Consider the following 16,150-nt stretch of genomic DNA (forward strand, 5'->3'; position numbering starts at 1 on the left):
CAGTGTTGATGAGAAGCTGTGAGGTGAAGGTTTGACCCCCCCACTGTCCCTGAACATGATTAAATATACGAGTTTTGTTTGACACCATCTTGAATTCAATAGAATCCATCACCCCTGTTCACAGATCCAACACAACCAGAACCTCCAAACAAGAAGATCTGAAAATCTCTGCTCCAGAAAGTGTTTCCAGTGCAACTAAAGGAGATGCCAGAGCGCAATAAACTTTATCTTTATCCTTTTTTTAGATGTTACCTTCATAAAGAAGAAAATAAAAAAGGTTTGATGTAAAGTAATCAAAAAAGCTGCATCTCTCTAATTTATTTCCTGATCATTGCAGCAGCAAATAAAATGACCAAACATCTATAGAAAATATTTAAAAAAAGAAAACATCCAAAAACTGCATGAGAATGAGGAAAACTGCAGCCTGGAAACCGTTGAATCGAGTTTTATTTCACATGTTTCAGTTGAAAATCAATCAGAGAGAAACTTTCCAGTCGAATCAAGTTCAGATCAAAACTCATGAAGCCACTAAGTGGAGCTGATTTTGAATTGAATCTTCATTGATCCAAAGAAACACAATGTCAGCAGTCATGGCGAGATGAAGCTTCGTGAAGCACTGAGGCGTTTCATCCAACTGTTGGACTCAAGAGCCGACGCTCATTCGCTCCACCGCAACATCAAGTGAACAATACATGTTAAACGACGTGATGCGTGAAGCCTGACATGAATAAAGAAGTAAATCATGTTTGTGATACTAATACCTAAATTATGATTATAGACTTAATCTGTTTATATAAAACAATGGAGGAAAGGATTGTAACTCCCAAGCTTGTTGCAAACTTTGGGAGCTTATTTATTTACAACTTAAAAACAAAAACCTTTACTGTGCTCAGGCTCACAGGGCGCAGATGTCAGTAGTCAAACACACATTACAGCTCATTTGTCCACGACACCTTCACATTTGAAACCATCAGAAATAAGAAGGAAATTAGAATACAGGTTCCTCAGTGTTGTTATTTGTTTTTTTTTTTTTTGACAAGTAATGATTTATTATTACTATGTGTGAACCTTAGGAGAGGGTCCGAGGACTGGAATATTTTAGTAATTGAGTACTCTAGCGATTATTGTTATTAATAGAATACTGTGGAAAAATCCCTCTCTCTCAAAACATGGAGTTACGGGAGGAGAAAGGTGCCAGTCAATTTTTAAAAATGCTTATTGGTCCCACAGAAAACGATAAAAACCCGGAAAATCTGACGTCATGCCGCTAGCACTTAGCAACAACTCATAGGCAGAAGTGAGAGCGCTGCCCGACACAAATAACGACCCGGCCGGAACACGGGGCGCTACATAATAAAACATACTTTAACAAAGCTTCGAGGCAGATACATTTTACCTCGAGGAATTTTTCTAATTGAGGAACTCGAGTCATTCGAGGAATCATTTCAGCCCTAGGGGTGCATCGCAAAAAAGGCGCTCAAATTAATTGCAAACGCACACACAATAAAAATCCTAAAATAAGAAAATGTGACGGGTGAAAAAGCAGCATTTTGCCTTTTTTTCTTTTTTTTTTATGCACAAGCAAACTGGTGAAGCAATTCTTGAATAGGTCGCTTGGTATGCCCCGAATACGACGCTTCAAACTTCACCGCCAGCTGCTGCAACACAAGTCTCGATACGCGCTCCGAAGCTTCGGCACAGAAAACGCATCACTAAATATCAGACACTAAATGACAGTGTTAAGGTAGAAAAATAGGGGGGGAAAAGGAGCATGTGGAAAATCAGCTGTGACTCAGTGGTTTAGATAAATACAACCAGCTGGGTGAGACTGCAGCAGATATCTGCTGAGCTTATCTACCTGACCCAAGCAGAAAGTTTCCCCAACTGCATATTGTTCAGAACAATGTACATTTATAAGATGTATCAATGAAGTATCTATTTCAGACACCCACCACTTAGGTAAAACCATGGATTATGGTGTCAACAATAAAGCAAGCAACAACTATGGAACTAACACACTATGTTTATCTTGTTTGATAACTAAGGCATATAACTAAGTAAATATATAATTAAGAGCTGAATGTTAGAACATGGTCTTTTCCCAGTTTTTCAGTCCTGAAACGTATGGAGAGGGAATCAGCCGACCCACGTCTTCTTATATTTTTGAAACTTTAACAACAGACATGAGAAAATAAACAGGATAAAAAAAAATCTTTCATCTCAAAGTTCATCATCGTGAATCTCTTTTCAACCGCATCTTCAAGCAGGTCATCAGGAGAGTCATCAGGACACAACGATGCTTCTCTCTCTCACTACGCCCTGCAGAGAGAAGAGAGGAGCGACAGAGGAGATCAGTGAGCGCTGCCAGCCTCGACTGACAGTCACTGATGCAGCACATCCAATGGAAAGAGCAGGAGGGACATCTTACCTCCAGCTCTCATCCTATCATGCTGGAGTGAACACGATGAACTCCAAGCTCACACACACTTAGTATCCTCGGAAGGCTCCATTCAAGTAAACAGAGGAAATAAACCGCTGAGGTTCACGTAGCCTTCGTTGCTTCACAAACACTTTGGTGACGGATTTCCTGCTGCTCCATTCAAAACACACAAACTATCTGCTGCTGGCGAACACCTCATCAAGTCATTGAAACATCAGCCGACTAATAAACATGGAGGCTGTCCCTGAACACATCTGGATGAAACTAAGGACAGAAGGACAAATGTCCTGCTGTGACGAGTGGACTTCAGCAGAAAGACCACCTGGTGACTAAATGTAATGACTGTGAAATAAGAGCCAGTGATTTCCAGGCTGCAGTTAGACTGATCTCAGAGCAGTGACAAAGATGAAGCTGATCAGTTTTTTTCCTTTTCTTTTGAACTCAGAGAACAAACAGTCTTAGATCAGATCTAAGATGCTGCCACAGGTTGAACAATTAAGAGCACTGTCTCAAGACGTACTGAAAAACTGGGAGCTGGAATCAAGCTTGAATCCCTGGAAACAGGAACACAACAAGATTCTATCTCGTTGCCCGTGTGTCCAATCAGGAAGCTTGTTGATATTCTCCTGAAGCTCCAGCTTTACTGGAAACACTAGAGCTTTGCTTTGATGCTTTGAACTGGGATAATTTCAGTACTGCTGACCGTAGCCGGACTCACTCACAACCATATACTGACCTTACAGTTTTTACGAGATCCTTCAGCTGCTGAACATCTGACCTCTTCAGTTTGTTCGAAAGCAAGTCCAGTCGTTTCAGATGGGAGGGGTTGGACTTCAGAGCCGAGGCCAGAGAAGCGCAGCTGATCTCTGACAGCTTGCAGTTCACCAAACTGAATAAACAACACAAGACGAAAGCGGAAGCCAACCAGATGAAGGTTAAGACAATCCAACAGAACCAGTTAAAGATCGCTACTTAATATTAATGACATCATGCTGCTGCTTTCACAAAGACCTGCTTACTTCAAGTCTTAAAATGTTGCATCAATACAAACTCAGCTCCTGCAGCCAAATTATTCAATGTTCCCAGAAAATAAACAAATTTGGAGAAATTTCGGAGGAAATGTGAACAAATGTAGATTAATGCAGATAAATCTTAATTTTTGCACAGCCACAAAAACATGGAGTCATGGAGAACATTTCACGTAAAACTGTGTTAAAGTGTTAAAGAATAAATCAGTGATTATATGTTTGTTCGTGTTACATTTCAGAACCTGAAATTCTTTTTTCTAAACTGGGTTGAATGACCTCTGACCTGCTTCACATGAGAGTTTTTTTTTTATACACACTGAGCGTCTGAACGCTGTCCTGTTGTGACCTTAGATCAGGGGTCAAACTCAGTAACACAGAGGGACTGAGTTGAACATTAGCTCCAACTCCACGAAGAAATTCAGGACAAATATTTATCAGAGCAGAAGATATGACCTTTCTTTTTCAAACTATACCGAAAAATTCACCAAAATATGAACGGAAATAAGCTTGTACCTGAGTTTTTGTATTTTGCAGTCAGGACTCTGTAGGAAACCACAGAGCTCTTGGACTCCAGCATCTTTGAGATGTTTGTTGTAGTTTAGGTTCAGTTCTGTCAGATGGGTCGGGTTGGACTTCAGAGCTGAGGCCAGAGAAGCACAGCTGATCTCTGACAAACTGCAGCTGCTCAATCTGAGTAAAGAATAAAACATGTGAGCTGAAATCAACAGGATGCAGGTTAAATATGAACAAAGAAATATCCGATAGTTGTTTTTTTTTATCCAATCTGACCTTTGACCTTCTCTCTGTAGACGTGGTTAATGCCTGTGAAATTAGTGCTCTGATTGGTTGAATATGGTGTTGGGAAGATGAACTGCTTGTGCTTCATTAAAAACAAAGAAACTTTAACTGGGTCAAGCCAGAGAAGAAGAAACAAACTTTTCCATGGAGGCCCTCAGTATGGATCACAAAAATATCTTCCATATGCCTATAGCTTTGTGGCAAAGCAAGTTTCACATCAGAAATATCAGCGCTAAACTCAAAATATGGCTTCTGACCTCAATATCTGTATTTTGCAGAAAGGAGTCTGAAGAAAACCACAAAGCTCCTTCACTCCGGCATCTTTCAGGCCATAGTTGAGGCTCAGGTTCAGTTCTGTCAGATGGGAGGGGTTGGACTTCAGAGCTGAGACCAGGGAAGCACAACTGACCTCTGTCAAGTCGCAGTCTTGCAATCTGAAAATAGGTTAAAACATGTGAGCTGAAGTCAGTAAATTGCAGGTTAAAACTGAAATATAAACATATTAAAAAAATGTAGAAATGAAATAAATTCACTGATTGTAGAAATCACAGAAACATGATGAACTGATGTCAGAGGAGAATGGGCTGACTGGTGTCAGAGTGGGTTGTGTGTAAGACAACAATATCTGGACTAAGTTTCTATAGCAACCTGCTGGTCAGCTCTGTCCTGTCTTCAACTCTTCCCCTGCTGGTCAGTTTTCACGTGGTTTTAATCAGTCCCAGGCCATCCCACTGGACTGGTGCGTAATGATATTGCGGATCTGAGATTATGGCTTTGTTCCACCAGTAATACGGTTCTGCATTGTGTGGGTCCATTAAACATCAGACGTCCTAGAACCCAATTTGGGAACTGGTTAGATGATAACACTGGGTCTGCCAGACCGATCATAGGTGTCAGTTCAAATATTAAAGGATTGCTGGCGTCATTACTAAAAATTGTTAAGGACGTCAAAAGAAAACATGTCTCCGATGTGATGGGTCAAATGATCTTTGGGTTTTATTTGTTCTTAATGCCACACACAGACTGGACTAAACCCTGGCCTGCTGCAGGTGAAACTTTTTGAAGCATTTTATTGAGAGAGTCACCTCCACCGAGTTCCAGATAAGTCTCGGTGCCCTGCTTTGTCATCTTTGACAGCTTTGAACGTGTGACTATCATCTCTGCAGGAGGTAGTCAGACATTTAAAGCCAATAGATTCTCCACCTGATGCAGCTCCTCCTAAATTATTCACAGAAGTCTTCCTCAATGTTACATCAGAGGTCTCCAGCACATCACTAACTAGCAACCAATAGCTTCCAGAGCCTTTTCCAGTAACTCGCCAAGGGGATAATAACAAAAATGGTCAAGAAAACAACATTTGCCCATTGGTGAAAGTAGACAAAGATAAAGTTAAGTGGCAATACAAATTTGACATCAGAAACATCATCTCCACACTAAAACATGGTTTCTGACCTCAGTTTTTGTATTTTGCAGAGAGGCGTATGTAGGAAACCACAGAGCTCCTTCACTCCAGAATCTTTCAGGTCTTGGTTGCCACTCAGGTTCAGTTCTGTCAGATGGGAGGGGTTGGACTTCAGCGCTGAGAACAGAGAAGACCAGCTGGTCTCTGACAAACAGCAGCTCTCCAACCTGAACAAAGAAAACATGTTAGTTGAGCCAACAGGATGAAGGCTAAAACTGAATTATGAACAAAAAAACAACAAAAATTTAGAAATTAAATAAATTCACTGCATGTAAAAATTATAGGTGCTCTGTCTTAGCTTCATCCCTGTTTTCCATGGATTGGATGAAAACCTTAACCTTTCCATATGTCCCTCCTAACACTAATGTACCTAAGCATTAGTCTTTAAATCCAACATATTGCACACATTACACACAGGTTACTTGATGACATTAAGTGTTGGAAGACATTGACTTATTTTCCTCATTTTTGTTCAGCAGTCAAAAGCATTTTAAAGTGAGAAGAATTGAAAAATAATGTTCAGTCTGAAAGTCAGAAATAAGGAAAATAATTAATTTATGAGGTAAGGCATTTTAGAAATAATATTCTGACAAGAGTTTGTTTTAAAAGAAAATACATCAGATTAAAATTATTATTTACAATGAATATTAAAATATCAATGACTGATTTTATTGGGTAAATAGAGAACACAAACCTCAAACTCTTCACTATGCTGACTGAAGTCTCCAGGATCGCACACAGATGCTTCATTCCAGAGTCTTTCAGTTTGCAGAACTGACTTATTTCCAGTTCAGTCAAATGGCAGGGTTTGGACTGCAGAGCTGAGGCCACAACTTCACATTCAGTCTCTGAGAGCCAACAGCCACCAAGTCTGTGATTAGAGAAGAAATAGTAAATTGTAATTACAATCACACAATCTGTTATAAACACAGAGTAAAATATGATAATATGCATCTGTAGTGGTCTGTCCATTGCCTCAAAGAAACAAAGGGTTGGGTGTTAGAAGAAATAGTTGCTTAAGTCATAATGGTCCAAGTTTCCATAAAACCTAAGCAGATATTTTATAATAACAGCTAAAGATCCTAAAAGGTGAATCATGTGGTAACAGCCCAATGAGTAAAGAGGTGTTAGAAGTTTAAAACGTGTCTCTGGATGATTGGGTCTTTCATATAAAAAAAGAGATTTTTCTAGAGTTCTCTGCACTTTCTATTAATTTCAATATAAGAACTGATAAAAGTGGGATATTTTTTAAAATGATAAAAAAAATCTCTAAATACCAAACGCTGGAACAGTGCTGTCCTGGATGAGCAGAACATTTAGATATTTGAATAGTTGAAATAGTCCAAAGGGTGAAGGAAGATGTTAAAGGCCAAAAACCGTCTAGAAGCAATCTCTTGAAGAATGAAGAAAAACAGGAGGACAGCTAGGCCAAATCAGCATTCAGACCATGAAGACATCTGGACTTACACAGCTTTCCTGCAATTTGTCACAGCTGGAACCAGTCTCTGTCGTCCACCTGCTGTTGTGTTGTACTTCTCTGGGTCCAACTCATCAAGAACCTCCTCTGACATCTGCAGCATGTAGGCAAGAGCTGAGCATTGGACCTCTGAGAGTTTCTTCCCTGACTCCAGGAGCTGTTGAATCTCCTTACAAAATGAGAGGTCATTCATCTCCATCAAACAGTAAAAGATGTTGATGCTTCTATCAGGAGAGATATCATCAGTGTTCATCTTCTTCAGATTGTCGGTGATTCTGTGGATTGTTTCTGGACTGTTCTCTGTCTGACCCATCAGGCCTCTTAAGAGTCTTTGGTTGGACTCCACAGAGAGGCCATGAAGGAAGCGAACAAACAGGTCCAGGTGGCCATTTTCACTGCTGAGGGATTTCTCCATGACTTTCTTCAGGAACTCATCCAGTGAGTAGCCATGGTCTGTTTTCTTGGACAGGTTCATGAAAAACGTGAAGAAGTAATACAAAGATGAGTGGTCATCTTCTTCCAGGAACATCATCATTGCCTCTGTATTCCTTGTGGTGAAACTGTGGAGCATGTAGACTGCAGCCAGAAACTCCTGGAGGCTCAGATGAACAAAGGAGTAGACAGAGGTTTCGCCTATCCCCGTCTCCTCTTTAAAGATCTCAGTGAACACTCCTGAGAAAGAAACATCTTTCATCTCTACGCCACAGTCTTGGAGGTCTGATTTATAGAAGATGAGGTTTCCATTTAGCAGCTGGTCCAAAGCCAGTTTTCCCAGAGACTGAACCATCTTACTGATGTCTGGATCTTGTTCTGCTCCTCCATCATACTTTTTCTTCTTGATTTTGATCTGAACTACCAAGAACTTGATGTACATCTCAGTAAGGGTCATGGGCAGCTCTCCTCCTTCTTTGTTCTTCAACTCATCCTCCAGTACATCAGCAGTGATCCAGCAGAAGACTGGGATGTGGCACATAATGTGAAGGCTTCGGGATGCTGTTATGTGTGATATTATCCTGTTGGCCTTCTCCTCATCATCTCTGAATTTCTTCCTGAAGTACTCCTCCTTCTGTGAGTCGGTGAACCCCTTGACCTCTATGACCATGTCAATAAACTCAGGAGGGATCTGATTGGCTGCTGCAGGTCGTGTGGTTATCCAGAGGAGAGCAGAGGGAAGCAGTTTTCCCCTAATGAGGTTTATCAGCAGAACATCCACTGAGGTGGACTCTGTAGCATCAGTCAGGATCTCTTTGTTGTAGAAGTCCAGAGGAAGTCGACTCTCATCCAGACCATCAAAGATAAACAGAACCTGGAACTGCTCAAAGCAACAGACATCTCTGGTTTTAATAAAGAATTTATGAATTAGTTCCACCAAACTGAACCTTTTCTCTTTCATTGTGTTCAGTTCTCTGAAAGTGAATGGAAATATGAACTGGATGTTCTGGCTGGTTTGGTCTGCAGCCCAGTCCAGAGTGAACTTCTGTGTTAAGACTGTTTTCCCAATGCCGGCTACTCCCTTTGTCATCACTGTTTTAATTGATTCGTTTGTTTCAGGTTGGGGTTTAAAGATGTCTTTTAGTTGTATTGTTTTGCCTGGTTTGCTGGTTGCTGTTTCAATCTGTCTGACTTCATGTTCATTATTAACCTGTCCAATTCCTCCATCCAAGATGTAGAGCTCTGTGTAGATATCATTTAGAAAGGTTTTTTTTCCAGCTTCTGCAATGCCTTCACGGAGACATTGCAATGTCTTCTTCAGATATTCTTTGTGGTCATGTTGACACCGATCAGCAAAATCTGAACAATGAAGCAAAGATACAAGAGGAAACACTTCAGCAAATTAAGACTCACATAAATGTATTGTTTTTATGTCAAGTTATTTAATCGAGGGGGTCATTGCAACTACAGACCATGAGGAGAATTTAATTCAGACAAAACCTGAGACTGAAAATGACAGACATGAAAAAGAAAAACATAAAGAGAGAAAATTGTGCAACTTTGCCTATTAATAAATGGACTCCTGTACATGAATTGTGCTGAGCATTCCAACCCATTTTACACAAGAGGTCGCCTTGTTCCTTTCATGCCCATCTGCAGAAAAGACTTTTCATAGATTTTGACCCACAAATAGGTGTGTCAGACCATAGAGCTCTACATGTTCTTATTCTAACTAAAGTCTGTCACCATTTCCCCAAATTATGTTTGCTTAATGGGCAGGACAAACCTGGCAGAAAGACTAAGATGAAAGCCCAAAGAAAGGGGAATAATGGTGAATGTGGAATGGAAGTTCTTTGGAGTGAAATGAATTCCCAGAATCAGATAAGTAAAATCATTCATCCAAAAGATTGTTTTTTTTTTTCAAGCAGACATGATGTTATGTCTGCAGAAGGTTGTTGTCTAAAGACTCAACCCACAGATTTCATCCCTGCCTTGCCAGTGAAGTGAATGCAATATTTCTTTTATCTATGGAACATGCCTTTATACACTTACTAATCAATGCTTTATTTGAGGATAGTGTGAGCATTTTAACATGTGCTGTGAGATAAACTAAAAAGAGCCCTTGTACGACCTCATTAAATTCACAAAGAAGCGAGTCTGTGGTCTGCCTCACATCAACAAACACAGTTTTCCAACTCAACAGGTCTGAGCACAGGTAGCATTGTTCTGCTCTGCCTTTATGTTGACTCAGACTTTTAGGATATAAGCTATTGACTAATGAGTTCATCAAAAGTTGACTGATCTAACTGATCAACTAACACTTAATTGATAAGCAGCCATTTTCTTAAAACCCTGAGTTTTCTCGTACATCAAGATCAACAGCTTCACTAGGCTGATTACCAGTGAATAAATCATGCCCAGATTATGTCTTCTGATGATTCTGGGCATCATGTGGTCTAACGATCCTGAACCAGTCTTTGCTGAGGGTGAAAGGTTTCTTGTCTAATGCACCTCTGCTCCAAGCATCTGAAATACAGAATCCCAAAACTCTTTCTGAGTTTTGGGGCTCAGAAGGATATGAAGTTCTCCTGTCTGTTACTGACCTTCAACTGGAGCTTCAGGACTTGGTTCACTGAGCTTCTTCACCAGGTCATTTCTTTTGATCTTCTCCATAATAATCCTTGTAACTGTTACAGCTCCAGCAACCTGGTATTTCTGCACCATTAGGTCCACGATGTCGAGCCTCTCCGCCCTCTCCAGCTTGGAGGTTTTGATGGGATCTATGCCATTCCAGATCTCTCTCTTTAGGTGCCATTTGAAGTTATCAAATTCATGATCAGCTATATCATCCAGGATGCCAGCAAGTTTTTCCTCCTCACACATCTCGACCTACAACATAAATCAGAAGAAAATCTCTTGGTTTTTCTTCTAATCAGAAGAAGAAGGAGCTGTACACTCCTTCGAAAGTGTACAGCTTTCACACTGAAGTTTGCTGTAGGGAGACATTCTGAAACTTGCACAAAACATTTACATACTATGAAATTGTGTGTAGACATCACCATAGACATGTCAGAGCACATGAATTTACAGTCCATTGAAGTCTGAGCAGCTGCTCTTGCATTCCTAGCTGCTTGATGTCTGTCCATAACTACTAGAGGTGTGACCAAGTCAGTGTTGTGCAAGTCTCAAGTCTTTATCCTCAAGTCTCAAGTCAAGTCTCAAGTAAAGACAGTCAAGTCAAGTCTCAGGTCAAGACAGGCAAAAGTTGAGTCAAGTCCCAAGTCTAAAACTTGGATTTTCAAGTCCTTTCGAGTCTTTTTTTTAAACAATGTTGCAATTATATGTTAAATGTAAATAATAAGCTGTATCATATCATCAACATAGTCCAGAGAACACTTGCTAATAATACGAAATTAGCTAAAGTCAGCTATCTCATAGCAAAAGAAAAGTACCGCCTACCATTCTTTTTTTCTCACACTCTGTGTTGGCTACGCTACAGGCAGACTTGTTGCCATAGAAACTGACAACAGGTTTCAGCACTGAAATGTCAAACAAAGTTGGAAATTGTTGCATCTCTATCTGAGATCCTCTTCTGGCAGGTTTTGTATGTCTTTTGTTGGATACTTCATCATTGATGTACCCAAAAGAAATTACTTACGGGAGCATATCTGCTTTGAACGTTTTTTTCATCTCTCGTTTTTTCCTCCAGGTTTTTTTTTTTGGTGTTCTTGGTGTAAAAGTCAAATTCAAGTCCAAGTCTCTGATTTTTTTCTCTAAGTCAAGTCTAAAGTCTTACTATTAATGACTGGAATCTGACTTGAGTATAAGTCATGTGACTTATACTTATAACTTATACTTCCCCACCTTTAGTAATTACATCTACATGAAGTCGTTCAAACCCCAATATACAGGTGGGACAAATCTATAACTGGGAAATAAAATTCCTCCTTAAACTGCTGGAGAATCACAGATGGACAGGAATTTACATTATGAGAGGCTGAGACATGCTAAAGTCTGAAATATTTCTTGGTTCATCATCAGTAGAACAACAAAACCTTCATGAAGAACTAAAACAAACTGTCTCTGTCTCTGAAGTCGTCTCATTGAAGTCATCAATAAGAGAATTGATATGAGCACCAAATGTTTCTTTCCTCTATACCTGCTGTACAGAGATGATAGTTGATTTGCAACTACAAGTGAAGCATCTAATCTGAGCAATGTAAAAACTATTTGTATAATTTACGGTAAAATAAATTATATTTATTTTATATATATTTATTTTTATTTCTAGCTGTGGTTGCCAGAATTTTACAGGATTTTACAGTTTTTATACGGTAAAATTCTGGCAACCACAGCTGCTGGTATTTTACTGTAAATTAGAGACATTTTTTTCACAGTATAGTTCTCTGGTTACACTGAGTAGTCGGACATATTGAGATTCCTTCCTGCTAATTATCATTTTCAGAACAATTGACTAAGGCAGACATTACTAATTTATAGTCCAGAAAATAATCTCTGTTCTGAAAAAAGGTTCAGCAAACTCTTTCTAGAAACTCTAAGTTAAATTACTCTCAAAATGAGTTTCTGGCTCCAGAAATATTTTTTTCTCACTGATAAACAAGGTCCATGTTTGAATGCAACTTTACGAGCTTTTAAAAACTGTGCAGCCCAGGCTGAAATGAAGGTTGCTGAATATTTTGATCGCAAATCACAACACCATACCTCAGTTTCCTTTCACTTCCCAATTATGCAACACTTTGACTCACAAAAATAAAACTGGGAGGTGACTAAATATGATTGATGTTCAAATGGTGAGTACTTTTACATAGCACGACTTAAAAATCAGGCCAAGAGCCTAGTTTTTGCCAAGGCTGAGTGTTTAAAAAAAATCCTATCATGTTATGCTAATATAAGTATTTAATAGGGATTTTTTTTAAAAGCCAGTGAAGCCAAATTAATAATCTGTTTCTCCTTATCTTATGACTCACTGACTCACTCGAAGCCCCTCCCCTCCTTCTCACAATGAATGCATAATTTCAGTTTGACTAAACTACAAAAATTGAGTTTTAAAATGTTCACTGCGGTACAAAAAGTTCAAAGAGAAGACACCCTCTCAAGACAGGAGGTAAACAAGAAGAATGTGCAGTAAACACTCACCCTGGTCTAGATTTTTGGTTCTCCTTCTGCTCTGCTCACAAATGGAGTCTGAGCCAAATAAACCGGTTTCTACTTATCTTATTATACCTGACCCACCAACGCCCCCTTCTTACAGAGTAGGTGTGTACATCTGTGTTGAAACATGTTAGGAATCCTCTCTGATAATCGTTGCTTTACAAGGAAACAAATGCAGATCATCAAGTTCAGATTTAACCTGAGATGCACTCCAAAAACACCAAGCCTTACTAACCTTACTTCTTGATCTAGTTTCTAGTGCAAACAGGTGAATGCACTCGAAATAAGACAAAACTAACTTACAAGTAACTTTTCAGAAAGATATAGGAGTTTGTTCTAAGCACCTAATTCATTAATATTGATTTAAAAAGTGCTAGTTGCACTGGCACATTATTTCACTTAAAACATGAAAAATATCTTGATACAAGACTTATAACAAGACATTCTTCATGTTTAAAACACATTTTAGGATTTTTGTCCATCTACATTGCACCGTAGTTCTACCCAACAACATACAATAAAAACAAGACTAATAATAATAATAATAGTTGCTGCTCAGTATCAGGGTTTGCTGCAAAGTCAGTGACTCGATGTAACCTGCTGGGTTTCCTCAGATTGAAAAAAACAACAACTTCTTACCAATTGAAATAAACAAACTTTATTGCATTGTTCAGTAAATAGGATAGATCCAGGATGAGTGTTTTTGAATTTGAATCTACATGATGTGATTAAACTGACTAAATATTTCTGAATACAGACACTATGTCTTTGGTTGAGTGTCTTTACAGTACATCTGTTGGGAATTCATGCCTTATAAATAAACCCAATTTAATTCATTTAACATCTTGAAAAATGTTAAGAATGCTTTTAAAACAAAACATGCATTTTTCTTAAATAAATGTATTAATTTGTGTAAAAGCTTGATGTCATTCCTCATGTAGACCTGACAGTCTGATAACATTTTGGTATTTTTTTCCTAAAGAATTAGGGATTTAAAAAAAAAGAATTTATTAAATAAAGTCAAATAGTTCAACTTGCTATGTTGAACTATTTGACAGATTCTCACCTGTATATCTCACCCAGTGCAAACAGGGTAGAAGACACTTATTTATATATGTTGATTTTAAAAAGTTGTGGATGACCTTTTAATGTAGTTGCATAAAATATATTCTTATTTTGTTTATGTGTTGCAGTGTTATTAAATGAAAATAATATATGCAGTCATTTTAATTATAATTTTAATATGTGTATTATTTATTAATCTCATGACTTTTACCTTTTAAAAGTTCTAACGTAGACTGGGTTTGTTCCAACATCAATTCCTTACTCCAGGACGAACCTGTGCTGCCACCATGTGGCCGAATTCGGCAATTACACTTCTCTTTTGGAAGTTGAAGTTTAACATTTTGACCTGTATTTACCAAATGAGGTTAAAATAGTTTTGGATTTCACCATAATGTGTGTAAGAAACATGTAATATAGATGAAAACAGAGCTTGAATAGACCATGTAATATGACAAATAATCTGTTTTCAGCTGTCAAATAAAATTGATGCATCAGACTTCACATTCGTAATAATAGGGTTAGGTGTAGGACTAAGGTGTGAATTGAGAATAGGGCAAGAAGAGCAAAAAACAGAGAACTACTTCCTTCCACTAAACAGCAGGAGAAACTGTTCTGAACAAAGACGCAGAAATCCGTATTTAAGCACAACAGTTTTGCGTAGTCTAGACCAGGTGTGGCAATCTAAGAAACTTATTATTTAAGCTTCTTAGATCCAAAGGATCCAAAAGACCTAGGATAGAATTTCACCAAACATTGTACAAAATACTTTACTTTATTACAGTCAACATTTACAGTCAACATTAACATACTATATGGAGCAAGTCAAAGTAAGACAACATGCTAGTGATATCCCACATGCTACTGACAGCATTTAGGCTAACATTAGCATTTTGGATCATTTTAGTTTATACACTAATTTTAACATATTGAATGGAGTAAGTCCATGTTAGTAAACATGCTTGTAATTCTCCACATGCTATTGAGTGCACTGTAGCTTACTTTAGCACCGATGCTAATCTTCAGCATCAGAACGCTGAGCATTAGCGTTCTGACAGGCACACTTTGACAGGGCAGTTTAAATTTCTCCAGAAATATTCTAGTTTTAATATATTTTTCAAAATAGCATTTCTGCATATGTATTAAGTATTTATTTTAAAAATGTTTCTGCCCTTTTCTGGATGAGGTCAGTTAAAAATGCAATTTTCCAAAATCTTTGCATCTGGGAGCCTGCACCTTAACATCTTTATGTTCTCCAAACATTATTTGTCATATTTGAATGCGTGAGCTTGAGGAATGATTACAATATTTTCTGAGCCTTTTGTGTTCGGACATTTGCAAGCCATTGTTGATAAGCTGCCCCCAATAACCGGAGGCAGGGCCCTCTGGTTAGATGCATCAGATTTGCTGACCCAGGACTCTGGAAGATTTCAGAACCATTTTAGCCAGATGTGTTGAGAGAACCACACAACATAAATTACAAACAGTATTGCATTTAATTAGAAATTAAATGTAATACTAATATAAAATAATAGTTAGGGCACAATCAGCATCTTTATCCAAATAAACGCTTCAATATAAAACTTATCAAACTAATACAGTACGTAATGTGTGTCTTAGAACATTGTTCCATTAACAATTCATAGTGTTTACCACATCTTTTCCACAATCAATTATCTCAGCAAGTTCGCAAAATAGAAACTAAAATCAGAACAACAAAGCTTGTGTTGAAGCAACAAGTCTCTTGGCTGGATGTTTTCGTCAGGATTGGACCTTGGACTCTGTGGTGTGTTATATGAACGTGCGAGAGAAGTTCTAGGTCCCCTTGTCTTCGTTTATCTTTCTTTAATTCTGCTGAGATGTTTTGTGGATGCATGTGCGACTCGTGGATCCTGCCATCATACTGAGGCATGACTGTACTTTGATGTTTGAAATCATGACTTCATTACTTTAACAGGAATGCTTACACATAGTTTATATATCACAGTTGTACTATCATGCACTTTCATATTTATGAGACATTAGACATTTCTCAAAGGATATTGAGAAATGTAAAGGAGTGTTGTCTTATTGCTTCATACTTCTGAAATAAAAAAAACAAACTACTGGTGCCAAAAACATCAAAAACAAGTAAAACAACTTCACTGGAAATCAATGGCTGCTAGTTGTAAATACATGATAAAATGGATTCCAACTCTTTTTATTCAGGATGTGCCACACTTTCTAAAGGTTTTTTTTGCACAATATTATTATTATTATTATGGTCATTTCTATCTATT

The 16,150-nt window shown here is 38.3% G+C and overlaps 1 protein-coding gene across 2 annotated transcripts; it reads right to left on the reverse strand.

Moving 5' to 3' along the window:
• Positions 1–429: 429 nt before the first annotated feature.
• LOC102227691 (NACHT, LRR and PYD domains-containing protein 3-like) lies at positions 430–12,856 on the reverse strand. 2 transcript variants are annotated; one of them, XM_014470512.2, is made up of 9 exons: positions 12,795–12,856; positions 10,241–10,526; positions 7,196–8,996; positions 6,423–6,599; positions 5,719–5,895; positions 4,524–4,700; positions 3,982–4,158; positions 3,177–3,329; positions 430–2,319 (listed from the first exon to the last, which is right to left on the reverse strand). In XM_014470512.2, exons 2-9 carry the CDS (start codon positions 10,518–10,520, stop codon positions 2,313–2,315), a joined length of 2,949 nt encoding a protein of 982 aa, XP_014325998.2. In that variant the 5' UTR covers positions 10,521–10,526; positions 12,795–12,856; the 3' UTR covers positions 430–2,312. The 2 variants fall into 2 exon arrangements, with proteins under 2 accessions (XP_014325998.2, XP_023192261.1); XM_023336493.1 differs by having other exon boundaries at positions 430–3,329.
• Positions 12,857–16,150: the final 3,294 nt, after the last annotated feature.

The sequence above is a fragment of the Xiphophorus maculatus genome, chromosome 7 (assembly GCF_002775205.1).
Source record: "Xiphophorus maculatus strain JP 163 A chromosome 7, X_maculatus-5.0-male, whole genome shotgun sequence".
In the NCBI taxonomy this organism is placed as follows: Eukaryota; Metazoa; Chordata; class Actinopteri; order Cyprinodontiformes; family Poeciliidae; genus Xiphophorus; species Xiphophorus maculatus.

Bases quoted from the DNA above. Each gene is read 5' to 3' on its own strand.
- LOC102227691 (XM_023336493.1), bottom strand. From the start codon at position 10,520: ATGTGTGAGGAGGAAAAACTTGCTGGCATCCTGGATGATATAGCTGAT. The intron at 5,896-6,422 runs GTTTGTGTTCTC...TTCTTTGTTCAG, and splicing joins AGCATAGTGAAGAGTTTGAG to GTTGGAGAGCTGCTGTTTGT. The intron at 3,330-3,981 runs GTACAAGCTTAT...TTGTTTATTCAG, and splicing joins TGCAAAATACAAAAACTCAG to TTTGGTGAACTGCAAGCTGT.